Source organism: Podarcis bocagei, assembly GCF_964188305.1.
Source record: "Podarcis bocagei genome assembly, chromosome: 11".
NCBI lineage: Eukaryota > Metazoa > Chordata > Lepidosauria > Squamata > Lacertidae > Podarcis > Podarcis bocagei.
This window is the reverse complement of record NC_138136.1, coordinates 15,308,970-15,336,959: the sequence shown is the minus strand read 5'-3', so window position 1 is coordinate 15,336,959 and position 27,990 is coordinate 15,308,970. Positions and strand designations below refer to the sequence as shown.

Sequence of the window (27,990 nt, the reverse complement as noted above, 5' to 3'; positions counted from 1 at the left end):
CGGACCACTTTGCTCTGGCAATCGATACCTGAGATATGCTTCTTCAGGACCCACCCTATTACTATGATTATGATTTGTTTTAAACTGTTTTTAAAATTTGATTTCAAATTGTTGAACCTGCCTTGAGACTGTAGGTTAAAGGGCAGGTAAGGAATCGTATAGATTGTAGTCACAGTACTGATATTTGTGTGGTTCTGCTAAATGCCCTCAGCGTCCATCATTGCTTTCCAATTGTTTCTTGTAAATGACAATCTTTACCCTTCTCACTTTATTGCCCCACAAGGGCAGCTGGCAATTCCAAATATTTATTTTTCAAATGATTCCAGTAATGGCCAGATAATAAGAAGTGGGCTTTCAGTAGTTGCACATTAACATCTGGTAAGCAGGTTGACCTCTGTCTTAGCAGAATAGTCTATATCTTTCACACAAATAACCTTTTCAGGCAGACTTTTCCATGTCTGAGAGCACCAGTGCACACAAAGTAATGTGATTTGCATGTTTGGATTTGCATGCCTCTAACATGTAAGAGAAAATGAAGTTCATATGTGAACCCTGATGGAGCTTTGGAGAGAAAAGTGTTTTGTTGTCAAAATTTTCTATTTTTGATGTCCAATATCTTCTTTGGTTTAAGGGCTAATGTAGTGTATCATTGCAATACAGGCACTAATATCTGAAAAGAATATTAACTTTGCAGAACTGAAAAGTATGTGTTAATTAGGGATTCAATTACAACTGCTAATACCTAATAGAATTCAGATAAAATGTATTGTTTGGATTATATACTGGATGACAGCAGTTGTTTGTCCTCAGGTAGCAAAGGAAGTATCACAGAGCACTTAATCGTCAGTGCTTCCCATCTTTGAAAGTAATTCTAGAGTTCATTTAGTTTGGTATACTTTTTTTAAAGCTAGTAATCATATAAATGTTCAGTTCTAAAGAGGCTTGCTACAATTAAGTCTTTATAGGATTGTAGCCTTAGTGTGTATTTAACTACAACATTTTTTTTTTAAAAAAAGATTCTCAGCACATAGTTGAGATTCTTAAGTGAAAACAGAAAAGGAGACAGAAATACAGGTCTAACATTATTGTGTTGGAGTTATCAGTATGCTTTCATATAGCTGTAGGGTCATTTCTTTATGGAGCCCAAAAAGCATTGTGCCTGATGGAGTGACACCAATTGGTCACTGCTACATTAATCCAAACTTCAGTCCATAGTAGACCTTCCTGTGCAGGTGTCTTAGGGGCTTGCACGTCTTTTTGTCTTGACTTCAACAAGAAGATTTGATAGTAATTGAAAAGGCTGTATTTTAATTCACCCTCTCTGAATTCCTTTTCGTTGTAAGTGCCAATGCTGATGGATGCATAACTCTTCAACCGACAGCTCCAGTTGGCAGTTGTAAGTTCCTGTCTAGCATCTCTGGTGCCAGGATTAGAAGAGCCACTGATTATTTCTTCAGCTGTCAGTCAGCCAGGAAGATCCTTGTGTGCAAGATTAAAAGTGGACAGTGGCTTTCTCAGGCAAAAGGGAACAAAAATGTGGTCTCTTCCTGCAGAGGAAGGGATGGAGATGAATGTCTGAGATTCCATGAACATTGGCCTTGAGAGTGACATGACAATAAAGGGATTATTCTCAAGGTCCATCCTCCCTGATGCTTCCATCCGCTTGCCATTTCAAAAAATAAAACAAAACTCACTTTATTTCCTGGGTGCACATGGAACTTTTGTTGCTGGCTTCTGGCTTGTCTTTCTGTCCTACTCTCTGGGATGGACTGAGATGACTCCAAATGTTGTCATCTCACTGCACATACTTGATTTGGATAATGAGCTCCCCTGGGGAATAAACTTTGTCCAGCTGTATTTGCCCATGTGCAGTGATAATAGCAAAAGAAGCAGAAAACGTATAGAATTAACACATAGATAATAACATTTATTGTTTGTTTCCTTTTTTCTAGTGCCAACTTTTCATGTCGGTCTTGTAAATAAAAACAGAGTGGTTTATTTTGTTTTCACTGGCAATAGCTGGTATTGAAGAAAATTGCAACTTCTTGTGGATGTTTCAAATGATTATATTTGGCTCAAATATCCTTTCAACTAGAAACTAACCAAAGGGTGACTAGTTGAAACCACTGCCCTACTACTGCTGCCTTTTATTCTTCTTATACAGTGGTACCTTGGTTCTCAAACTTAATCCGTTCCGGAAGTCTGTTCCAAAACCAAAGTGTTCCAAAACCAAGGTGCGCTTTCCCATAGAAAGTAATGCAAAACGGATTAATCCGTTCCAGACTTTTAAAAACAAACCCTAAAACAGCAATTTAACATGAATTTCACAACGAGACCACTGATCCATAAAATGAAAGCAAGAATCATTGTAAAGGTAAAGGTAACGGTACCCCTGACTGTTAGGTCCAGTCGTGGACGACTCTGGGGTTGTGTGCTCATCTCGCTCTTATATGCCGAGGGAGCCGGCATTTGTCCTCAGACAGCTTGCAGGTCATGTGGCCAGCATGACTAAGCCGCTTCTGGGGAACCAGAGCAGTGCACGGAAACGCCATGTACTGTACTATAAAATAAATAGGACAGTATTGTAGATGATAAAAATTCAAAGTATTTTTTTCTTACCTGCACTGATGATAGTCATTATTTGGATGGGGGGCTTTTATCAATTTCCTCAGTCACACAGTCAATCAGTAGCTGAACTGGGTTCCACACAGTCACAAAAACAAATTAACTAAAAAAGCCACTAATACAAAAAAACCAAAATAAATAGCAAAAACAAAAGTGCCAAACTTAATCCGTTCCGGAAGTCTATTTGACTTCCGAAATGTTCGAAAACCAAGGCGCAGCTTCTGATTGGTGCAGGCGCCCCAGAAACAATAGTGGACAACCACATTGGATGTTCGACTTCTGAAAAACGTTTGAAAGCCGGAACACTTACTTCAGGGTTTTTGGAGTTTGGGAACCAAGGCGTTTGAGAACCAAGGCATTTGAGAACCAAGGTACCACTGTATTTCACTCAGTATTCTATAGGAGATACCAGTTCCACACTTTCCCCCTCTCATATAGGCCCCCTTAAGTAGGTATTAGGATTTTGGTTTTCTGTTCAAATGACAACCAAACCAGCATAACCCAGTAGTATCAGCAAAACAGAAACATGCTGTTTATGCAAATGCACGTCTAAAGCCATTGTTACCTGCAGAAGAAAATATAATCTGCAAATAAATTAATTTCTGCACACTTTTAGCATTAAAGAATTGATTTTATTGACATGTTCTCCTTTGAGAAGGGAATACTTCATAACATCTGTATCTGACAGATGTTTATAGGTGGACGGGCTTTAGAGCACCATACTAACGGTCTCAGGTCCAACCCCAATGTCTTCAGGAAATTGCAGAATGCACAAAAAAAATATAGATATCCTACACAAGAGACACAAAACTTTTTATTCCTAACTATGCTAAAGCTATCCAGTAGCAGCAAGAGAAAGAAACCTCTGCCCAAGTTCCTGAAGACACAACATTTGCCCAACACTAGATATTTTTCTATAGATTTACAAAAATGATTGGACGCAGAAAAAGGCAGATTCTGGTTTCCGGTCAAGAGTTGCAATAATAATGTTTATAACATTGTTCTGTGCCTAGCAGTAATTTTCCAGTCGCTTTGAGAAAACCACTTTATTATGTTATTACAGGCAGTTAGATAATGCAGGTCAGGCTAGCCTCCTGATGCTGCAGCTCCTTGTATTCCTAATAGAAAACTAGACTTTAAGGCTGCAGTCCTCTAACCACACACCTGGGAGCAAGCCCCACTGAATGTATTAAGATTTACCTTCGGGTAATTGTGTAGCATTGCATTGCAAGGTACACTAGGCTTTGTACTTCAACATTTTCCTGCATCTGCTCTTAAAATTTCTTGGCAAGCCATGATACAAACACATCCCCTTATACCTTCCTAAAACTCTGCAAGTCTTTGAACTCAGTCCAAACGTAAATATTCTTACAGCTGCTTCTAGTGTGTGACATATCTCCCTAGCAGCTGTGCTATTATTTTTTTAATGTTTCCTAGCATATGAAGACCAAAATTTAATCTTGTTTTAATCAAAACTCTTCAGAATGCCATGGCCCTAGAAGCATCCTTAATATGCAGATTGGCAGCATTTTACAAAAAAATGTCATGGAATGCTATGGTAGGAAGCAAGAGGGAAAGGACAATAGGGAAGACAACAGGAAGAGGGGATAATGACCCAGTGAAAAGGGGGGGTTGTATCTACTGTTTCTCACATATTTTGTCCAAAGTTCATGTCAGTTTTTAGGTACTTGTATGCAGTGGATAATTGCCCTTTTAACAACTTATACAGGGTAAAGTGTTGAGAGTAGGGGCTCTATCCCTTACATCTACAGCGGTACCTCGGGTTAAGTACTTAATTCGTATCAGAGGTCTGTTCTTAACCTGAAACTGTTCTTAACCTGAAGCACTACTTTAGCTAATGGGGCCTGCTACGCCGCCGGAGAACAGTTTCTTTTACCCAAGGTACCACTGTATTTGTTATTTTTTGGACTGCAACATTATCTGCAGTACTGATTGTTACTTTAGAACCAGGGATTAATTGTAGAGACCCATTGTAAGGATGTTCAAGAGATACAAGTATTAGAAAAAATGTTGAATGCACCTGCCCTGTAGGAAAATCTGATAGCAGTCAATACTTTTCATTCTTTACTGGAATCTTTGTTTTCAATGTGGTAAGAGAAGCTGTTGTATATATATATGTTACTCTTCTCTTGCTTTTACATCTGAATGCAGTAGCCACAGGCTATCATGTTCACTGATGATCATGACTGCAAAAATATGACACATTTATGGTTGCCAAATAAATGGTGTATATCAGTCACGTATGTGACACACACAAAAAAGAGAGCGATAAAACAAGAGAGCAGGAACAGAAGGGGTGGGTAATTATGATGCAGCTTAATCACCTCTCCGCTGGAGAAGATGAATGCTTCTAGAGATGGCAGGGGGGCTCTCCTGTGGCAGAGGCCTGAATGGATAAAAGCTCAGAAATAGGGCATTGTGGGAGCAAGGGGCCAGAGGCTATGAATCTGTGGAATTAGAAGCCATGTGGCTCACCCAATGGAGCTGGCACAGCAAAGATGGACAAAAAAACCCTGTCCTTATTTTCCATCCTTACCAGCAGAAGTCAGATGTGGGTGTGACTCAGGGACGCGGACTTATAAAAAATATTGGGGGGGGCCCGGGAAAGCTCATGAATAATAAATAAGCTCATGAATATGCAAATAAAGTGGCTCCGGCCCTAAATAGGGCAAGCCACGCCCCCCTAGCCAGCCGATTGGCTGGCTGGGAGGTGTGGCCAGTCGGGATTCCCCTGTTCTCGCGGGGGCTGAAACCGCCAGGAGGAAGGAAATTCCCCCCGGCAGTGCCTTGGCAGTGGCGGTGGTGCTGCGAAGCAGCGAGGCAGGAGCCCCCGCCCCCGGCGCTCTGCTGGAAGGGCGCCCGAGATTATTGGGGGGGCTGAGCCCCCCCAAAAATTTTTTTGAGGGGGCTCGAGCCCCCTCAGGCCCCATGGAGTCGGCGCCTATGGTGTGACTCCCCAATTCTTCTCCTCCCTGACCTGGTTACGATTGCTCTGTCAAGCACCTTTCCTGCACACAGTTGCTAATATAGAGTCACTAAAGGACAGGAGCTGCTTTTTTCTATCTGGATAGATACCGTACTTTTCGCTCTATAACACGCACCCGACAATAACACGCACGTAGTTTTTAGAGGAGGAAAATCCGTAGGCATGCCACCCATAGGCATTCCCTCCATAACACGCACAGACATTTCCCCTTACTTTTTAGGAGGAAAAAAGTGAGTGTTATGGTGCAAAAAATACGGTATATAAAGTTGAAGCAGCCATGGTGAAATTCCTTCCAAAATACTGAAACTAGAGAGGACAATCCAAGGATATTAAACACCCAGCAAATGTGGGGAAGTTATTAAAAACTTTAAATATGCTAAATAAGTCTTTGTTTTTTAGGAGAAACCAGAGACAGTATAAAACAGCTGGATTATGGAAAGTAGGTGGTTAAAAAAAATATCAATATTTTCATTCCTTCTTTCTTTGATGATTTCCCTCTTTCTCTGACAGCTCACTGTGCTGATAAATGTATCCATGGTCGCTGCATCGCTCCAAACACCTGTCAGTGCGAGCCTGGGTGGGGTGGACCCAACTGTTCCAGTGGTAAGTCTACATCTGCTACTGTCTGTCTGGGGCTCTGTCTGTTCTGTTCCCCTTCTTTGCAAGGAGATTTTAAAATCTTGTGCCAGGAATCCCCAGTGCCTGTCTGAAAAGTCAGCTCTGATTTACATGAAGGTATAGGATCTCTCTGTGTATGATTGTTTCTCTGTTTTCTCTTTATTAAATTAGGAAGTGCCAAATGTCAGCAGATAAAACCCTGCATTAATTTGTTTCCTGGCACACAGGACGTGGCTTTTAGCACTTGAACAGATGATATGAAAAGCTGCTATTGCAACAAAATAGCTTGAACAAGCATACCTTTTCAAACTTCTAATAAATTCAGGAGAATATGGTTTCATATTTAAAGCCAAAAGAAAGATGCAAGGGGGAAATTAACCACAGTTCAAATATTATCAAAATCAATGTGTGTAGTATTTTATTACAACTGATGGACAAATAAGAGATACTACAGAGTTTGGGACGTTAAGAATAAAAACAAACGTATTTGGGGGGAAATCCATCAATTATTAAAAATGACAGAGTCAAAGACTACATGGTAAAATGGGCCCAAAATATTGGAGAAAATATTAAGTTGATGTGTGGGGAAAGCTTTCGTTAAATGCATGTATGGTAAGTTCTCCTTGAATATGGGCATAAAAGAGAACTGCTTTAAATTCTTGTCCAGATGGCATATCACCCCTGAAAAATACATAGAATAAATAAAAACTATCTAGACATATGTTGGAAATATGAAAAAGAAGGGTGTTTCCCCCCCACATGTGATAGAAATGTGAACTGGCAAAAAAATATTGGAGCAAGGTAAAGGAGCCTCCTTGAGTGAAATGGCAACCAATTTCTCATGTTTCGGATCTAATTTATCGATGATTTTTTTTACACTTCTGTTTGTTAAACTCAACTGTGTAAAATGCTACATTCTGGTATACTGAAACTACTAAGTAACATAGATAAATATAGCAAGGACACAGATTTAGTTTTGTTATGGTGATACAAGAAAAAAAGAAATGAGTAAACACAGCTATTTCACTTTAACTTGAGTATCGCTAGGTGAATTCACATGTTGTTATTTACATAAATCCTTGTGATTCATACTTGACAGCCAAAAGTCCAAAAACTGGCATGAATTGGTCATCATGCTTATTATCTTATCACTTAACCCGTGAGTGTGATGAGCTTGTTGCCTTATTACTTTAACTCAATGTGCTTGCTCCAAGCAAGACAATAACAGGCCAATTATGGCACTAAATTGTATTTGAGTTTTATGTGAAGTGGGACCGTTGAAATTAATGAACCTACATTTGCCATGCCGATTAATTTTAATGGGTCTCCTCTGAGTGCAACTAATGTTGGATGCAACTCAACCACTCTAGCAACAGTCAGCATATGAAACTATCCCCAAACAAGGCACAATCGGCTAGTGGGCCAATCCTAAAATATGCTCTCAGGAAGGTATTTAGAATGTGGGGAGATCTGTGTTATTCTAGTAACAGGGTAGCAGTTTGTCTGTTCTGGCTCCCTGGAAGTCTAGAAGAAAACGTAAGTGTGGGTTCTCATGTGCATTTCTTTCATGCTGTTTTCTTGGAGACGTTTGTACTGTTCCTTCAAATATTATTAAAACTGCAGGTGAAACTCAGCAAAATATGCCTATGCATACCTGCAAAATGGGGCTTTTGTTCTTTTTCCTTTGCTTTTCTAATACGGAAGAAAGCACAGCAATTTAACCAAATTCAATCATCCACTGATTGCATTTTGAGGAACGAAGTCTTGTTGCTATGTTCTCCATAACTATTTTCTTCTTCCTTTCATTTCTGCTGGTGCTAAAGCTCTTTCTTCTCTCCCTGCTTTCCCTCTGTTCTTTTGCCACTTGCTGCTAATGTCATGGGGTTCAACAGTGCAGATACTGTGTTCTTGTCTCTGTGCAACAGAAGTCATGTGAAAGAGCCCTTGTTGCCGAGCCTGTACCTTGAATTGAGAGATCCCCTGGGATGTTAGTGATCCCCTGTAAAAAGTTTTTGCATACGAATTGCAACTAACTTGGTGCTTTAAAAAAAAACACTTCAGAAAAATTATACTTCAAGGACAGATTAGGAAAGAAAAAGGCACTTTGTTCACACGCAGTTGAGGCAGGGTTTGGGGAGAAGCAGCCTGGGCTTTCTGGCATGCCTCCATGTTCCCCTAGCAGACAAAAGAAGAATGAGATGCTGCTTTTATTGGATTGCCCTGCTGCAAATCAAATTGGCCATAGTCAAAACGAAGCAACGCTTTTAGCTTGCATAATTTGAGCTATGCTGTTTGTTATTATCTGAGCTGTAAGGCATGTGTGATTTCCTCATCTGTGTTGACAAATAGAGCTTTTCATTGTGAAGTGGTAGTAGGATTCTCACCAAATAAACAAATGGGTGATCCTGGGAGAAAGTGTGTGGACATCTACTCTGTCCATCTGTAATTGGTTCAATGCATACATAGCATATTAAAGCTTCCTTTAAGATTTTTTTAAAAATAACTAGGCGATGTGTTCTGTCAAGCAAGACTGAACATTATTATCCTAATACTTGTTCCAATACATGGAAAATATAATCCTTTTTTCATCAAACTTATTTTCTTATCATCACAGTGTATAAAAATGTGTTGCTTTGTTTATAAATTCAATTGTATATTGTGCTTTAAGCCATTCAGAAATTGTTGGAGCAGCTGCTTTCACGTATACTCTTTTAAGTCAAACATTTTTTTTTGGGGGGGGGGGGTAAATAAAAGACCTGCTATTTATACAAGAATAGCTACAACTTTTTTTTACAGACATATTAACAATGTGATTTTAAACATGTCTAATCTGTTGGAACCCTATAACTATCATAGGTATTCCTAATATCTGTTTCCATGATATGTAGCTATAATCCAACTAATCATCACAACTTTTTAACATGTCGGAAAGCAAATTTGATTTTAAATGATTTTAAACACACACTCTTTTACTTATTTCTTTACATCTAGTTTGTATTTTGTTGTTTATCGGTCTTGCAGATGATCATTTTCTCAATTACTGGATGTGAAGTCACATCAGTTTTGAGTTCAGCAGATTTCTCTTTAAAAGTACCAGGAGTTAGGGCCAAACTATTCATATACTGCGCTCAGTTCATGACAATATCTCCCAACAAGCACTCTCCCACATTCAACTAATTGGCAGTCCCAGCCCTGCAGCTGTATTTTGGTTTTTGAAAACGTACATAGATCAGGAATTCCAATTACAGATCTCTCACATAATCTGTAGTATGGTCCTTAATCCCCGTTTTGGTTTAGTAAAAATAGTGCACTGCTTCCTTAGGCTGCAGTTCTGGTGCAGCAAAACTGGACAGAGTGGTGGAGCCTCACCAGATCCATAGCTCTCTAGTTATGCTGGCCAGGATGGAAGATGGTGGTAGTAAAAATTGCTGATGTTTGCTGCACCAGCTCTAGGCTTCTCCAAATGGAAGTCCCAGATTAGGTTTAGGCTAATCTCCATGTTTCAGGATTGATGCTGGCTATTGCTTTCACCCACCTGCACTTTTGGTAGATGCAGAGAGAATCCTCTGCCACTTCCCCACAGAGGATTGGGGTTAGGATTGCTCTGTTACTGAAATCTTTATTTACTTTGCAGCTGACATGCAACATGTCTGAAACTCTTATTGTAGACCTTCTGATTTTGCATACCCTTTCAGCTAAGGAAATGATACAGCTTTCTTCTTCTTCTTTTTGCTCTGGCACTTTCTTGTGAAAACCCGCTTTATAATGCTGAATCAGAATGAATGGCGATTCGAGTTTTCCATGGGTTGCTGCTTGCTCCGATTAACTGGCAAAAGGCATGGTTTTGTGGGGCCAAAATAAAGTGCTCGGACACAGTGCTTTAAAGCTTGGACCTTTGCTTAGGAATGCAGCACCAAAGGGAGTCTGGATGAGCCCTAACTGATACCATGAAGCATAATTAAAGCGGAGTTCTTACTTAGGTCAAGGTAAAATAAAACTCACTACTGCCTTCCACCAACCCCCCCCCCCCATGGAAAACGCTTCCTTGTGTTGAAGTGGAGTAAGGTAAAAAAAAATGCTTGTTGTGACTCTGATAGATAACATGAGGTAGCTTACAATAATGAATGAAGCAACATGCAACAAAATTGCTGCTTTCTCACTGAGGCTCCCTCCAGACGTCATTTTTATTGTGCAATTATGATTTGTGCTCCCAATAGTATCAGGCTGGTAATATATGATTCCGCTTTCAATACTGTTTGGACCTGCAAAAGTTTCAGAGAGAACATACTGCTTCATTCCCAGTCAGTGAATGTCCTGTAGCTTCCGGCTGAAATTATGTGACATGTCATATCACATACTGCAAAATTTTGTAGTGCAAAATTGCCCCTCCAACAACAATATAGTAAGCAAAATAACCACCAAACAACTAATAATGTTGATTGATGTGTGGACAGCCCAGTATAAACACACTCTAGTGCAGTGTTTCCCAACCACTGTTCCGCGGCACACTAGTGTGCCGCGAGATGTTGCCTGGTGTGCCGCGGGAAAAATTAAAAAATTCGAAAGATTTTTTTTTAAGTCAAATTTTCGATTGGGGCGCCGTCACTAGATGACCCCTGGGGTTCCCTCCCTCCCTCCCGCTCTGCGCCTCCCTCCTCCTCCTCCTCCAGGGAGGCCCTTCCTGGCTCTTGGCCAAGGCTTGGCGGCTGCCACTCACTCACTCGCTCGCCCACCCGTCCCTCCATCCCTGCACCCGGCCTCTCCTCCTCCGTCCCCGGCGCGGGGGCTGCCGGGATCCGTAGTCCCCTCGCCCTTGGGCTCCGCGCCCGCGCTGGGTGCGCAAACTACGTTTCCCAGCGTGGCCTGGCGGACCAGGCGCTTTGTTTGAAGCGCTCTTCTCCCGGCCATGGAATGAGTGTGGCGGCGGCGGCCGGGCGGGCAGGGGCTCTTCCGCGCAGACCCCGCGCAGCCTGCCTGTGCCCCCGCGGAGATCGGGCGGCAGGATGGAGCCCGGGGATCCCCGCGGAGGCGGAGCGGCGGAGGCGGAGGCTGCCCCCCAGGTAGGGCTGCGTCGGGGGTGTGTGTTTATTTTTGCAATGCTGCATCCGCGCCGGAGGGGACGCATCGGACCGCGGGGAGACCCCTTGGCGGGCATGCAAGGCAATGCATGTGTGCAAGCGTTGCATGGAGTGCAGTGCAATGCAATGGCAACGTGGCGCCCTGCATGCATGCATGCAACTTCCACCGGCGCTCCGGACTTGGCAGGTGAGGGGGGTCCCCAGTGGGCGGCAGAGAGAGCCGGGAGGGCGAAGGGGAGCTGGGGGGGGAGCAGCGCTGCTCCCCGAGCCGAGCCCGGGGGGAAACTTCGGCGTCGTTGCGCCGGGTGTTGGAAGCGGAGGCTGGCGGGGGCCCCTCACCTGCAAAACCTGGTCACCTCTCATATATTTCGTGCATTGCATTCATCGCCCGCTTTCTCCTCCAAGGAGCTCCCGGGGGCGCGCGTGGTTGTCCCCGTGTTATCCTCGCAACAACAGCCCTGCGAGGTGGGTCAGGCGAGTGGCCCAAGGGAGCACCCAGGGATTGTCCTGGCCAGGTGGGGTGATTTGAACCCTGCTCTCTGCCCGGTCTTCGTCCTCATTTAGCCCCCACATGTGCATGACTGTGCATGACTGAGGTTTTCCCCCCTCGTCTTGGCTATGGTGTGAGTCTGTGCTGTTAATTAATGGGGTTCTGCCTTCGGAGAAGATGAGCCAGCCCTCAAGGAGGTGTTTATGTAATTTGCTAGCAATTCATGTCCCTCCCGGCGTGACGCTGCGCGCTGACGTCACGGGGCTGTAATGGTGGTGTGCCTCAAGATTTTTTTCATGAAATAAGTGTGCCTTTGCCCAAAAAAGGTTGGGAAACACTGCTCTAGTGCACTATTTTTGCAAGATGCATCTGCCGGGGATGCATCTGCCGTTCACCTCTTTTCACTGCAGCACCAGAGTCTTGTATTTCATTAGTCCTAGCAGAGCCACCTGATGCATTTTGCTTTCCTAGTCTCTCATTATAAAATGATTTCTAATCTCTTATCTGTTACGCCTGCATCCCTGCTTTACACATTATGTGTTTTTTCTTAGGTCAGCAAACATCTCGCTATACAATGACCTTCCTGCTGCTTCCAAACATTGCCCCTCTTACACCCTTCACAATTTCCCCTAAGCAACTCCAAGCACACAATTTTCTCCTTTGCCTTTGTTTTGAAATGGTAATTGTAGTAGTTTCATATTCACAAAGTATGAGATATCCACTCTGAGTCAAAGATTTAGCAGAGACGTCAGAATATGACATGCCATAGCATCCTCCAAAAATTATCATAGATGAAAAGTGATACTTTAGGCTTTTTTGTTTTTGTTTCTATCTGATCTTTCCTTGGCAAACGTGTTACCATAATAGCGAGTGTTTGTATTGCCTGAAGTGTATTTTGATGAAAATGGATGAAGGGATGGAAAAGACACGTTACATTATGTAATGGGATATACACATACAAAATATGCTCTTTTCAGCAAAATACTTGACATTCATTGGAACTAAATTAAAGGATTATTGAGTGAATACTGTAGACAGATCAATGTCATTTGAACTGGACACAAAACAAGTTGAAGCTGTCCCTTGCAGCTACAGAATCAGCACACCACACTGTCAGAGTCACGTCAGGGGAAATTGTTCACGAAGCTGTGATAGTATTGATTGATCTGTTTGTTTCCAAATAATATGAAGGGAAGGGAGATGGCTAGAACTGCAGTGGAAGCAGTTCTGTGGATCTCAGTCTTAATAAAACTGACTTAGGAAACGCTTTGTTTCTCAAAGCATTCAGATCATGTGAGGGGATTATTATTATATGGTGAAAAATCAATGGCTACTCCCCAGCTCAGACTTTAACATTCTAAAACATAATAATAATAATAATAATAATAATAATAATAATAATAATAATAATAATTAATAATGATGATGATACAGTGGTACCTCGAGTTAAGTACTTAATTCGTTCCGGAGTTCCGCACTTAACCTGAAACTGTTCTTAACCTGAAGCACCACTTTAGCTAATGGGGCCTCCTGCTGCTGCCGTGCCACTGGAGCAGGATTTCTGTTCTCATCCTGAAGCAAAGTTCTTAACCTGAAGCACTATTTCTGGGTATTCTGTAACCTGAAGCGTATGTAACCTGAAGCATATGTAACCCGAGGTACCACTGTAATATATTTATACCCTGCACATCTGGCTGGGTTTCCCCAGCCACTCTGGGCAGCTCCCAACAGAATATTAAAAGCACATTATAACATCAAACTTTAAAAACTTCCCTAAACAGGGCTTCCTTAAGATGTCTTCTAAAAGTCAGATAGTTGTTTATTTCCTTGATACCTGATGGGAGGGCGTTCCACAGGGTGGGCGCCACTACTGAGAAGGCCCTCTGCCTGGTTCCATGTAACCTCACATCTTGCAGTGAGGGAACCGCCAGAAGGCCCTCGGAGCTGGATCTCAGTGTCCGGGCTGAACAATGGGGGTGGAGATGCTCCTTAAGGTGTACTGGGCCCTTGGTTATACCGCTTCTGCAGCACCAACCTGGGCCTCCACTGCTCTCATCACCCCCAAGGGCTCCTGTAGTGGGTCCCCTCCTGTACCCAGGCCTGAATGCTCCTCCCTAGTGGGTGGCAGCAGCATAGCCCAGCATTCACCTGTGATTCATTGTCACTATGCAACACCTTTACACTTCTCAAAATGAAACGTTCCACACAGTCACAAAAACAAAACAAAAAAGCCGCAAAAACAAAAAGGCAAAATAAATAGCAAAAACAGACAGACCTCAGTGTAACACTCAAAACGGAAGTGTGGCACTCAAATTGGAAGCGTAACACTCAAAAAGGAGCACGTTCGGCTTCCAAAAAAAGTTTGCAAACCAGAACACTTACTTCCGGGTTTGCAGTGTTTGGGTTCCAAGTTGTTTGAGTACCAAGGGGTTTGAGAACCAAGGTACCACTGTACTTTGCTCCCCTGATTTAGTGAGAGTGTTTGGCCAAGAAAAGGGGGGGAAAGGAAAGGCAATTTTTAAACTTGATATATCATGTTGACAAAACAGACATGACAGATCAAAAGCAAAAAAAACAAACCCTCCACATCTTTTTACTTCTGAATTGTGCACGTTTATTATGGAACTTTACAGACACAATCATCTTGCTTCCCTGCGGTGCCATTTCCCATCAGGAATGTCTGTAAAGTTTGCAAGTTCCATACTCACAGTTATGTTTCTCACAGGACCTGGCAGACACAGAAGAGAGGAGAAACAGGATCCCTTGGCACAATCTCTGTGGGATATGCACATGAGATGCAAACACTGCCAGATTCTCAGAGAAGCATTTAGTTTTTAATCAGCCCCTGAAAGTCTGAAGTGAATTGACATCCCAAACCCAGGGAATGCACTCAGCTAACTCAATAGGAGAATAACCAGGGAATCAAACCAAATCTGAACTTGAACTCAAAGCTGAATCTTGTTTTTAACTGAACCAGAACTGAAGCAGAGCCATTATTGGAAATGTCTGTTGAGTAAGAAGTGGAGCAGATCCTTAAAAAAAATGGTTCTAGGACGGAAAGAGTTACAATTACAGTTGTAATACATGCCCTTGAACCAAATATTTCATTGTTTTGTTAAAAATTGTATACAGCCCTATACCTGCAGATCTCAGGACGGTTTGTCCATATCTGTATGCTGCTGTTCTTCTGGACTTGGCAGCAGGAGACTAGATGGGAGTCCGATGCGACAGGGCAAATAAGTATTTTGATGTACGAATGGAAAGATGGCTACATTTATATTCATTATAAAAAGAATGCACTAACTGTAGAGCACCTTAGCCATGAGGTAATGTTCAACCCATTTCTCTAACTTAAGGTCATTGCAACCCTTTCTATCTAATCCTTGATCTGAAGCTCAAAATACTGTATAGTTTTATGTAAACTGGTTACAATTTCATGTAGATCTTGTAATAATCTATCTATCTATCTATCTATCTATCTATCTATCTATCTATCTATCCTGGACCTAATCTGAGTTCCTCAGGACTCACATTTTTTAGATTCACATTTTGAATACCCAGTATTCAAACGTCAAGGGTTTTTGACGCCAAGGCTAGCATTTACCCAGTGTAGATTTATTGAAATTAATTGACCTTATTCTTTATATTGGGTTTTATAAACAAGAATAATGTTATACAGACAAATTTTCTCATGTCATTTGTATATCCCAAAAATAGCATAATAAATGCGGAAAAATATCTACAACATTTGTTTCATTATTAGTGGTCAATTAATTGACCTTTCTTAGTCAGGTTTATTAATTTCAGTGGGTCTGCTCTGAGTAAACTTAGTTGAATATCACGTCAAGATAGGAAGTCTTCAGCTGACTTGAAGGAGAGAATCCAGCATTCAGAGGATAGGTGGAATAATCGGAGTAAGGAGTTTAATCTCTCTCCCCCCCCCCCATTTAAACATGGCAAGCTTGGCAAGCTCAGGACCTGCAAGAAAATCTGCTAGAGGGTAGAAAATAATGTTACAAGGAAAAAACCCGTTTGTATAAAAAGAGACATATTTTATAACATGTTATAAAAACATACACCATCCTTTTGCATCAAGTTCAAGTTTACAGATCTTCAAGTTCTGAAAATAAATTCTGTATTTGATTCCATTCAACTGGAAGGGACGACTTAAAAAAATACAAGAAAGCCCAATATACCTAAATTTGAGATACAGAGGTACCTCGAGTTAAGTACTTAATTCGTTCCAGAGGTCCGTTCTTAACCTGAAACTGTTCTTAACCTGAAGCACCACTTTAGCTAATGGGGCCTCCTGCTGCTGCCACGCCGCTGGAGCACGTTTTCTGTTCTCATCCTGAAGCAAAGTTCTTAACCCGAGGTAATATTTCTGGGTTAGCAGAGTCTGTAACCTGAAGCGTATGTAACATGAAGCGTATTTAACCCGAGGTACCACTGTATAGCATTTATGTTTCCAATGAAATCATTCATTTTCCTTCAATATAGGAACAACTATTCGTTTTGTTTGGTGCATATTCATATTACATGCAAGTCATTATCCCCAGTTCATTTATATCAGAAGGTAAACCAATTAATCAGTTACGTATTGTTTAATCATACACAATAAGTATGGAAGTGTATTTTCATATTCTAAAAATGGTGGTGGGGTTCAGGCCACCCACTGTCATCCATACCAGCCTTGTGAGCAGCACGAAAAGTAATTCAGGTAGCCTTCATGGGTTTCACTGTTTCCTTGATATTGTGTGTGTGTGTGTGTGTGTGTATAGCATCAACAATCCTTAACTTCCATTAAAATAAAGAACTGTGAGATAATAAGAAACTTAAGCAGGGGAAAACCTGCCACAGATTGTATCTTGGTGATGAACCACATTCATATTTGTGGTTTTAAGTTTCCTGTCATCATAATTATTCTCCAGTGTATCCTGTTTTTCAGTATATGAATAACAAAAAGAACTATCCGAACTTGCTTTAAACAATTCTTCAGTTCCATGTATTATATTCCAAAATGCCTTAAAGTGTCTTGTGAAATATATAGTGTCTGAAAGAAATACAATTGAAGTGTTTTTATACCTCTGAGCATTACATTTCCTCTTTTCTTCTGCTTCATTGGTCAAAAAGCTTTTACAAAAGAAAAGAAACAAACAAACAGGGGAGGGGGAAGCTTAGATTCCTGAATACAAATAATTTCTTTATATAATAGGGAAATGACAGATACGCCAGAAGGTCGAAAGCCAACAGTGTAACATATGAAAGTGAATAGAAGGGGAACTTTACAAAATATGCAATTATTTCTGGAACAACAATAATTTTAATTTTTTTTATTTATTATTCATAGGCAAAGGCTGCTGACTAAAAAAATAAATAAATCATTGCAAGCAATGTATCACTTTCCAGATATATAATATATATAATATATATATATAATATCATACTTCCTTGCTTCTCAGTTTGCCAAGCACTGCAAGTTTAGGAAAGTGTAAGACTGGATCTCAAGTAGTGTACATTAGAGTTGGATTAGAATGTGAAATGCATCTTCAGATGTGCAAAAGTCCGAAGCATGATGTCTATTACATTACAGCTAAGTTTTTTTTCTGGAAGAAAGTTTTGGTAACTTGGGATTGTTTCTATGTATAAAGTTTTCATTTGTCATTGAGCTTCAGAGAGCATTTATAATTTGCCTTTGTTGCTGTTGATGGTAAACTGGCATTGGCTTAAGAGTACTGTGCATTTTAATTGTGTTTATATAATGCAATATTCTTAGTCCCAAAGGCATCTTTTTCACTTGAGATGTTGTTGTAAGTGAAATGTTCTATATTTTGCATGATCTGCTGAATATGTACTACAGAGGACTAAAGCAATATTGCTCCCAAATGATCTGAATGTTTAAGGGGAGAAAGCGAACAAAAGTTTAATCAAATGTTTTTATTTGCTTATAATATACTGTATATTATTTAAGAACAGTGTCTCTAAGGGGCTGTACTTGAGGTGCAGAATGCAACATTTCTGTAATACCTCAAAATCCTATTTTCCCTGAGCATTAAGCGGGAAGCACTTCATTGTACTTAAATAGGAGGAGAACATATAAGTTGTTGCCATGTGCCAAAAGAATGGGTTGTTCTAGGAAACAAAGGACAGAAAATAAAAGGGCCTGTTCAGATGGATGTATTTTCAGGAGGACTCTCACACTGGACTCAGCTAGGCTGATAAAGAAAAAGTGATTTATATGTGTTGTACGTGTGATATAATATTGTGCCATCAGATGACAATGTGGAGTCCCATTTTTCTCAACCTGTTTTCCCTGTTTAAATTTACATCGCTTTAAACTGAAATGCTTCTTTGACGTGTCTGGATCCAGCCACTGTCATTCTTTTTGAGACTTTGTAAATATCCTTCTCCTTCTTAGGTTGGATGGACTGGACTATACCACATTTAGTTGAACATGGCTTTAACTAAAGTAACGGTAAAGGGACCCCTGACCATTAGGTCCAGTCGTGGCCAACTCTAGGGTTGCGGCGCTCATCTCGCTTTATTGGCCGAGGGAGCCGGCGTACAGCTTCCGGGTCATGTGGCCAGCATGACCAAGCCGCTTCTGGCACACCAGAGCAGCGCACGGAAATGCCGTTTACCTTCCCACTGAAGCAGTATCTATTTATCTACTTGCACTATGACATGCTTTCAAACTGCTAGGTGGGCAGGAGCAGGGACCAAGCAACGGGAGCTCACCCCGTCGCGGGGATTCAAACCTCCGACCTTCTGACCGGCAAGTCCTAGGCTCTGTGGTTTAACCCACAGCACCACCCGTGTCCTGACTTTAATTAGGGCCACTTTATTAAGAACTTAGGAACTGCATAGGGGAAATGAAACCAATTGTGGGAAATGCTTAATTCTCTTTTTAGGCTCCTAAACCTGTCATGATTAGGTGTGCCTTAATGCCAGCTCCTTACCTATGCATGTCACATTCCTTCAGGTTTGGGGGAGGTCTTCCTGGTTCTGCTCCCTGAATATGGCACCCAGCTCCAAACTGTTTAGGTTCCTCAAGGCCGACCCTGTTCAACTTCACCATTGCCCTCTCTACTGTATCCAAAGGAGGAGGAAGAGAAGGAGATGGGCAGGGAGTCCTTCTAAATCTTCCTCCCATTCATCCCCAGAACTAGTGCACCCTTTGGGAGAGTGTTGAAAGTGGCTTTTTGGCCATCACCGTTCCTGCAAGTGAACTCCCACCTGGACCCCTTTTTGAGCTGGACAGAGATGCAGTGGTGTGAGTTGGAATGCTACAGCTAATCTGTATGTTTTAGTAGAACCTAATTAGCATTGTTTATATGAACAGATTGCATATTTTGCGTACTTCAGCATTACAGTGGTACCTTGGAAGTCAAATGGAATCGGTTCCGGAAGTCTGTTCGACTTCCAAAACATTTGGAAGCCAAGGCGTTGCTTCCGATTGGCTGCAGGAAGCTCCTGCAGCCAATCAGAAGCCGTGGAAGTCACGTTGGACGTTCAGGTTCCAAATAATGTTCGAAAACCAGAACAATCACTTCCAGTTTTTGATTGTCTGGAAGCCAAAACGTTCGACACCAAAGGCATTTGAAAGTCAAGGTACAACTGTATTTTGCTCGCATCTGAAAAACATGTCAGGTTTTTGAATTTTTTCAGTGAATACAATGAGGTATCAAAGCAGCTAACGTTAATAAGGAACATTGACAGTTTTCCTTAAGGCGGCTTATGGTTTCTTTAGGAAACATTGTCATAATCATGATATCTAGAAACTGGCTTCCACTGCCAATTTTAGTCTGTTTCCTCACATTTCTTCACCCCATACAACTGCCCATGGGAGCACTGGGGGCAGGCAGTAGGATTGGGTCCACATGGAGATGCCGGTTGGGGTGGTTGGACAGGCGATGGAGGGCTCACATAAAGCCACTACAATTTACATGATATTGGTACACAAACTGCAGCAGCATCGCATCCACTCTGCATGTGAAGGCACTCCACTGTTTCTGTGAAATCCTGGCTAGACCAAAGAGCTCCTTCAAGGCCTTGCCAATGCACAATCTCAGCCCTGTGATTCTCAGGATTCTAACAATATTCTAACAATATCTTCTGCTATAGAAAAGTGCTATGAGATCTGTGCACCACCTGCAATCATGTAAATGTATCTACGTGGTGTTTTTTTTAATCATCAGCATTAGCAGTTCCACATTGTTCATTTTCGAGAGGCATGTTCTCATGGGTATTTTGGAAAAGCATAATGGGTTAATTTATAGGCTGTGATAATTCAGAGTATTTGTTCTTATAGCACCATGTTTTGTTCATTGAAAATAGATGCCCAGAAGGCAGCCCAAATTAATATTTGATCTGAACTATCCCTTCCCAGTTGATGCAAAAATATAATTCAATTAGATTGAACACGTTAGTTCACAAATTCTTCCTGGGGAACAGATTGGGTGTAGGGCCCAAGCTAGTAGACGTTCTTTCAATTCAGGGGGAAAAGAATAAGGACATCATATGCGTGGCTGTCAAAATGTGGTGTTTATTGGGAGGCGGGAGAAGCAGAAGAAGGAGCATGTAAATCCAAGGCCTATTCTGAAAGTTTGCCTGAGAAGAAATTCTGAAGCCAAAGTATAATATGGACTTCTTTTTTGTTTTCATTTAGGTCTGAATAAGAATAAGAATAAGAATTTTATTATTTATACCCCACCCATTTGGCTGGATTTCCCCAGTCACTTTGGGTGGTTCCCAACAGAACACTAAAAATAGAATAAAACATCAAACATTAAAAACTTCCCTAAACAGGGCTTCCTTCAGATGTCTTCTAAAAGTCAGAGAGATGTTTATTTCCTTGACATCTGACGGGAGGGCATTCCACAGGACAGGCGCCAATACTGAGAAGGCCCTCTTCCTGGTTCCCTCTAACCTCACTTCTCGCAGTGAGGGAACTGCCAGAAGGCCCTCGGAGCTGGACCTCAGTGTCCAGGCTGAATGATGGGGGTGGAGACACCCCTTCAGATATACTGGGCCGAGGCCGTTTAGGGCTTTAAAGATCAGCACCAACACTTTGAATTGTGCTCAGAAACGTACTGGGAGCCAATGTAGGTCTTTAAGGATCAGTGTAATATGGTCTCGGCAGCCACTCCCAGTCACCAGTTTGGCTGCCGCATTCTGAAATCTTTCCCATGAGGTTTTAAAAATCATTATAGTGTTATAATTTGTAGAAGTTACTTTAAGTGGTGCTTCTCCACCCCCCCAAGTGACAATTTTGCATTTGCAGTGTGCTCCTTCTTGACCTCCTTTAAGCTTGACTTGTAATTTGCTACCCTTAGCTTAATAGAAGTTAGGTTTTGTTTGTCTCCTCTGCCTCCCCTGTCTCTTACCTTGGAACAGCAATGAGTCACTATGGTACATATGCTGATTAACCCCCTGCCCAACAGTCTGTAACCTGAGGATAGTCATTAATTTGAAGACAGCCTGTTTTCAGCAGATTAACAGCCGTGCTGCTTCCATATGCTTTTTAATGTTTTAAATGCTATGAGGTGAAGTAATGAGATAAAGCAGTGTTTTATTCATGGAGGTTTTTTTAGCACACGTGCTAAATAATAGCTTTCCACTGCAATTTTGCTCATATTTCTGTAATTCCAAGTAACTATTCTTGACAGATCTCTTCAACTTGTCATCTGAGACCTTTTAAATGTGATTCCTGTATTGCAGAGACTTAAACTAGATGGCCTATAGTGTCCCTTCAAACTCTACAACTCTCTGAGTCTGTGAAGTCGGTCAGTATTAGGCAAGAAACAACGTGACTTACTTGTCCTGTACAATAATATTATTTGTTCTTAGCAATGGTGCAGGCTTTTTTGTACATTAGTCATGATACTTGGGTAGATAACGTTCTTCGGCTTTTTGACTCCACAGGCCAGATCTGTATCAGAATCCTGACAGGTAGATAGAAAGGCAACCTAGTGTGTTTGGTTGCAACCAGGCCTAGAACAAAGTGGTGGGACAACACAAGTAATAGGTTGAAATAGGACCACATTTTTTAAAAATAATATATGCGGGTGAAATGAGAAGTATGGGAAGATATCCTAAATCTCAGCTTTGGATAAGCTGAACCCTAGACCTTCCAAGCAGCATGACAAAGCATAGCCCCAAAGTCCAGACATCGGGAGGCCTTCCTGCTCCATCCTCTCGTGCGTCCCCAAAACTCCAGGTAGCTGCAGCAGGTGAACCTCAAGAATATTCCATATCCAGGCTAAGGGACTCGCAACCCAGGAGGAGCTGACCTCCAAGAACGTCCTTCACCTTCAAAGGCGCCTAAGGATGCTTATCTGCTCCCTTAGTTGACCTTAACCTTTCCTACACTTCCCTGCTAAGAATGTGATCTAATTTACCACACCATCAAATTAACTTATTTAACTGCACCCACACACTGACCGCCCCCCCCCAATTCACTGCAGTAGCGGCAAAGCGCCTTGTCCAGCTTGGACCAATTTGCAGGTGGACATGGTCAACCACAACAATGCTCCCAAAAGCAGTTTTGCGCAGCTGACAGGGGTGGACATGCTTTCAACTTGAACGTTGCTAATTGTCCTCGTTAGAAATGCTCTGGAACTACTAAATGTCCAATGATAGATTCGTATAAATTGACAGAAGGCTGCAATTCTGTACATACTTACTTGGGAGTAAGTTACATTGAATTCACTGGGGTTGAGCTCATACCCACTTACTGCCCCAGAAAAACTGGGACAACTGTTTTCCCCCCATGAAAGTACAACGGCCATTTTGGGCCCCTTGCTCTTGCGCGATTTCGGTCCGAGATCGCTTTTTCAGGTCTTTGATATTGCTTGGGTCATGTGACTCTTGCAGAAATTCGTACCCAAAAGATGGTGTCTCAGATTTGGGCTGCATCGTGTTGGAAGGTATGGCTGAGCTCTGAGTACACATGCACAGAACTGCGCTGATAATCCTGTTGATTTCAAAGATATTAAGATATCAAAGATATTAAGATAGGTAAAAAGAGAGAATGCTCTGTTTCTTACACGCATTGCAAAAATAGGTAGGTATCCGTATGTAGATAAGATACCTAGACAACATGTAGAACAGCTCCACATCTGACATTTGTTAACATGACTCTGAGGAGGTGGGGCGTTGAGTAAACTATTGCTTGTAAAGATGCCATGATAATTTCTCTGCATGTACATAATTGTAATGAGAGTTGGCATACTGTATTGCAGCAGCTAATACTGTATTGTAGGCAGAATAATCCCTTTCACCCTTAGGCCCCCATATGCAATATGAACATACAGTGGTACCTTGGTTCTCAAACCTAATCCGTCCTGGAAGTCTGTTCCAAAACCAAAGCATTCCAAAACCAAGGCGCACTTTCCTATAGAAAGTAATGCAAAACAGATTAATCCGTTTCAGACTTTTAAAAACAACCCCTAAAACAGCAATTTAACATGACTTTTACTATCTAATGAGACCATTGATCCAAAAAATGAAAGCGATAATCAATGTACTGTACTATAAAATAAATAAGACAGAATTGTAGATGATAAAAATTAAAATTATTTTCTTTTCTTACCTGCAATGATGATAGTCTTTGTTTGGATGGAGGGCTTTTATCCATTTTCACAGTCGAACAATCAATCAATCAGTAGCTGAACTGGGTTCCACATAGTCGCAAAAACAAAAGCTCCAACCTTAATCCATTCCGGAAGTCTGTTTGACTTCTGAAATGTTCGAAAACCAAGGCACAGCTTCTGATTGGTGCAGGCGCCCTGGAAACAATAGCCGACAGCCACATTAGATGTCGTTTTCTGGGTTTTCAGTGTTTGGGAACCGAGGTACCACTGTAATAATATCATTACAGGTTTGTTGTTCTGTAAAATTTACAAGATTAGGTGTGTGAAGTTCATTGAACATTCAAAGTGTGATATAAATGTTAAGTTTAAGTATTACGAATGAGTGTAGCACCTTTCTGACTTATGTACTTATGGGAAAATGAAATTCATGATGTATCTCTCAATTCAAGTGATAACTAAGCATGTATTTCCTCTCCTACACTGGAATGATATTGGTGTTGGGGAAAATTCATATGAGTAGCAGCCCCGATTCATTGACTTATAGCTAGAATGTTCACGGACCTGGAAAACTTGCCAGCAGACACCTGCTTTATCTTTTAAAGGCCTCTACAAACACAATGAGCTACGCGCATCCAGGAAACCAATAAATTACATTCCTTTATTCAGAAAGATGATCTTACAGCTGAAATAGTTTAAATTTAGACATACGGCCAGGCACAGTATACAACTCACCTCAACAACCGTGGTAAAGAGACAGGAACATGGTTTGGCATTTTGAAAAATGTCGTGGGCTCAAGATCTACAGTTTATGTAAGCTAGCCTGTGTTCTGTCTGGTGTACGTTAATACCATAGCAAATGTGGAGTGATATAAACTTGCTGTGGTAACATTCAGAATGATTAAGCTGTCTCTCTAAACATCTGCATGACCATTGGTGGGTTGCATCAAATATCTTGCTTCCAGCAGTCAGTAAAACAATATGTGATGGGCTTTATGAGCCAAAAGAATTGTTTCCCTCTGCTGAAGTATGCTGAATATAAAGATCCTCGGCCAAGTTCATACCTAGTACAAATCTACCCCCGGGATGAAAATGGTCCATTTTATTCCATGTCTGATGGTCACTTTTAAATTCTTCAATTCTCTATGGTGGTTTGTTCAGACATTCCAAGACATTGGAGTTCATTTTTAAATCTCTCTTGGGAGACTGGCTGAAACAGTCTTGTTCCACTTGAAGGGGGACTGTAATCTGAATACGCAAGGAGGTGTAAAGCAAAAGTCTGGTGGTCTTTCTAAGGTCTTTGGGGAACGTAAGTCTGTCTAACAAACGCAATGCAAGCATACATGTGTCTCAGAGCATTTTGCTTTCTGAGATGTAAGGACTGCCTAAGTGTAAACATAGCATTTTCTTGTCTGCCCAGACCCATTCAAAGGGCTTTATTTATTTATCTTATTTAAAGATAATAATCTTTAATTTCCAAGAGCAGCCATAAAACTTTTCACAGTTTTTGAGAGCAATGTAATATCTAATTGTAGTGCGTTTGCATACAGTGTAGAATACAGAAATGAATTTGAAATTCGGCCAGCCTAGGAAGGAAGCATTTCAAAGTCTTTATGAATGCTATAAGACCTTATCTAATGTAAGGAACTATCTGCCATAGTGGATATAGACCCAATTATTTCCATTGCACATTACAAATTATAAATGCCATTAGAGGAGAATCTTGTTCAATAAGAAATGGTCACGTCAAGGTAATCTGTGATCTTATGATATATCTAGGTTACCAATCACATACGGGAAATTATCCTTAAAAGCGCCTGTCCTTTTTTATTTGCGTGGTCTGAATGGTTAAACCTTCTGCTAGAGTAGTTTTCACCCTGAGGAGATGTCTTGAGTTCTTTGTGTCTCCTTTAAGAAAGTAGGTCTGTTCTCTGCCTGATTGCTCTGCCTCAGGAGAAGGCAATGAGAACAATAGCTGTCAGTCACTAAGCAGGCTGAGTGTGTCTGATCATAAAGTAGTTGCTCTGGAATTTTGCCACGATACTATTGTTATCAGAACAACATGAAAATAAAAAGCAGATGCTCTGAGCGCATGTTTAGCAAAATCTTGGTGAACTCCATATGACCTTTTTATGGGTTACTTCTAGTGCTTCCATTTTTATTTTTATTTCTTTATTAAAAAAAAAAACACCTTTTATATTTTCTCGTGAAAGGGAGCAAATAGGAGATCTTAGGAGGTACTTACTATTCATATGTAAGCTTTCTGTGAAATAATGGATTTGACAGTGCACATTGACAGATTATTTATCACCTTAGGGCATAATGGAGCCATATCACTGGATGGAATAACTGCTTTTGGATGTTTTTAATTATAATTGTTTTTTGAATGTTTTAAAGAGTGTGTTTTTGTTTTTGATTGTGGATTTGTTTGCCGCCCTGGTCTCATTCTGGAGGATGGGCAGGATATTTAATAAATGCAATAAATGATAATAATATTTAAGAATTTTTGAATAAGTTCACAAAAATAATTTCAAATATGCTGTCCTGTATTGATGAATACAGCCAAATAACTAAAGCAGTAATCAAGATAAATTTTTCACTTATGAGAAAATTTATCAAAGTTGTTACAGTTGCAGTGACTTGGTAGGGAATGATGAAACTCATGTGAGCTGCTTGTCATGTGAGCTGCTACCTTTTATAGGATTCAGAACATTTTGAAATGAACAATAAATGAAACGATGCATATAGAACATACTGAAGTTGTATTAAAGTTTCTCTTGAGGCCTTGCTAGAGGTTACACTCCGGCAAAAAATATTCACAATACATCAAAAAGTTGAGAGTTTATTTTAGTCTCAAAGACTCCAGGGCCCATGCTTAAATCTCTCTCATTTAAACCAGTGAGACTGAAAGCCCCCAACTTTGAATAATTTTTACCAGTGTTAGCAATAATATCTCTAGGGGGGAAGTCAACAAGAAAATACAAAGAAACTAGATTTAAATTTGTACACAGACATGGGTTCTTATTTCAGTTTTCTTGTTTGGAATATTTCTCTACATTTGCTTTAAAACGATCAGCTTCATTTGGTTAACATTTCCTGCAATAAAGCATGGATTCTCTCTACATGTGCTTCCAGAGAGGTGTTTATTGTGGGATTGATAATCCTCATGCATGCAAGTTGTTTGTTGTGTCCACGTGGCATTGCTGCCATCAAAATGTCAGCCCATATTTCCTCTACCCCTTTAGTTTGGATTTCTGGGGAGAATCCAATAAATTTAAAAATCCTGTTTACGGTATGTCAGTAACCGGTTTGCAATAATGAACTGGATAAATATTGCAACCCCCCCTCCCAACCTTCTTTTTTATACAACCACCTATACTTGAGGAAAAGTAATGCACAACTCAAAAGCTTATGTTTCCAACGTTGGGAACATTTATCAGTCCAATGAAAAATCACTTGGCTTTTTTCAAAAAGAAAAAGCAAGCAAATCACTTTCGTGCTGCTAATTTCAAATTGCTGAGTCATAGTAATTTAAGTACTGGAGAATAAGTGGTTCAGGGAGCCATTGTCACCCTTGCTTTCTGCTTTCCACTCAGCATGTGACAGTTACCACTGGGGACCGCACTGCAGTAGTCGCTGCCAATGCAAAAACGGAGCCTTGTGCAATCCCATCACCGGAGCCTGCCACTGTGCTGCTGGATTCAAGGGATGGCGCTGCGAAGAACACTGTGACCAAGGGACCTATGGAAACGATTGCCACCAGAAATGCCAGTGTCAGAATGGAGCCACTTGTGATCATGTGACTGGAGAATGCAGATGCCCTCCTGGATACACCGGAGCCTTGTATGCAACAGTTGTATTTGTTATATGTGTGGAATAGCAGCAGATTTCACGATACGCGTCATTTATTGGCGTGGGTGACAAGATGATCCATACTGCATCAGTGAGGGTTAAACAACTTGCTCTTTGCTTATGGTTGGGTTGGGAGTTGAATTTGCCTCTCAGTTCCAGGTCCAACTTGCTAAAACAGAAGATAAAAATTAAGTACAGTTGTACTTTGGAAGTTGAACAGAATCTGTTCTGGAAGTCTGTTTGACTTCCAAAATGTTCGAAAACCAAAGTGCGGCTTCTGATCGGTTGCAGGAAGCTCCTGCGGGACATCAGAAGCCGCAGAAGCTCCGTCGGACGTTCGGCTTCCAAAAATCGTTCAAAAACCGGAACACTCACTTCGGGTTTCGATAGTTTGGGAGCCAAATATGGCAAAAACAACAAATCTTAAAGACTGTTGTAGATTAAGCTTTCACGACCCGTTGCTTGTAGTGTTGGACTGGGACCAGGGAAGCATGGGTTCAGTTCTTTGCTCAGTGATGACTTTCATTTAATTATATTGAGCCAACCACAGTCTTTCTCAGTCTAATCTAGTAGTTTCCATTCTAAGCATCTCTAAAATCCTGATGCCCCTCCCCCGGGACATATAATTCTTATTATTCAAAAAATGAACTCATATTCACATGGCGGAAGCCTAAAAGGCCATTAAGTTGGTCTAACTCATTCTCGAATTGCCCCCCTTAAAAATCAAAT

General features: G+C 41.1%; 1 protein-coding gene across 1 annotated transcript in view; it reads left to right on the top strand.

The window, feature by feature from the left end:
- MEGF10 (multiple EGF like domains 10) overlaps nucleotides 1-27,990 on the top strand; it is a 125,782-nt gene that overhangs the window by 36,703 nt on the left and 61,089 nt on the right. The window contains exons 5-6 of the mRNA XM_081213575.1: nucleotides 6,143-6,235; nucleotides 27,006-27,252. Of these exons, the coding sequence (XP_081069701.1) occupies nucleotides 6,143-6,235; nucleotides 27,006-27,252 (340 nt within the window). The remainder of the gene's footprint in view (nucleotides 1-6,142; nucleotides 6,236-27,005; nucleotides 27,253-27,990) is intronic.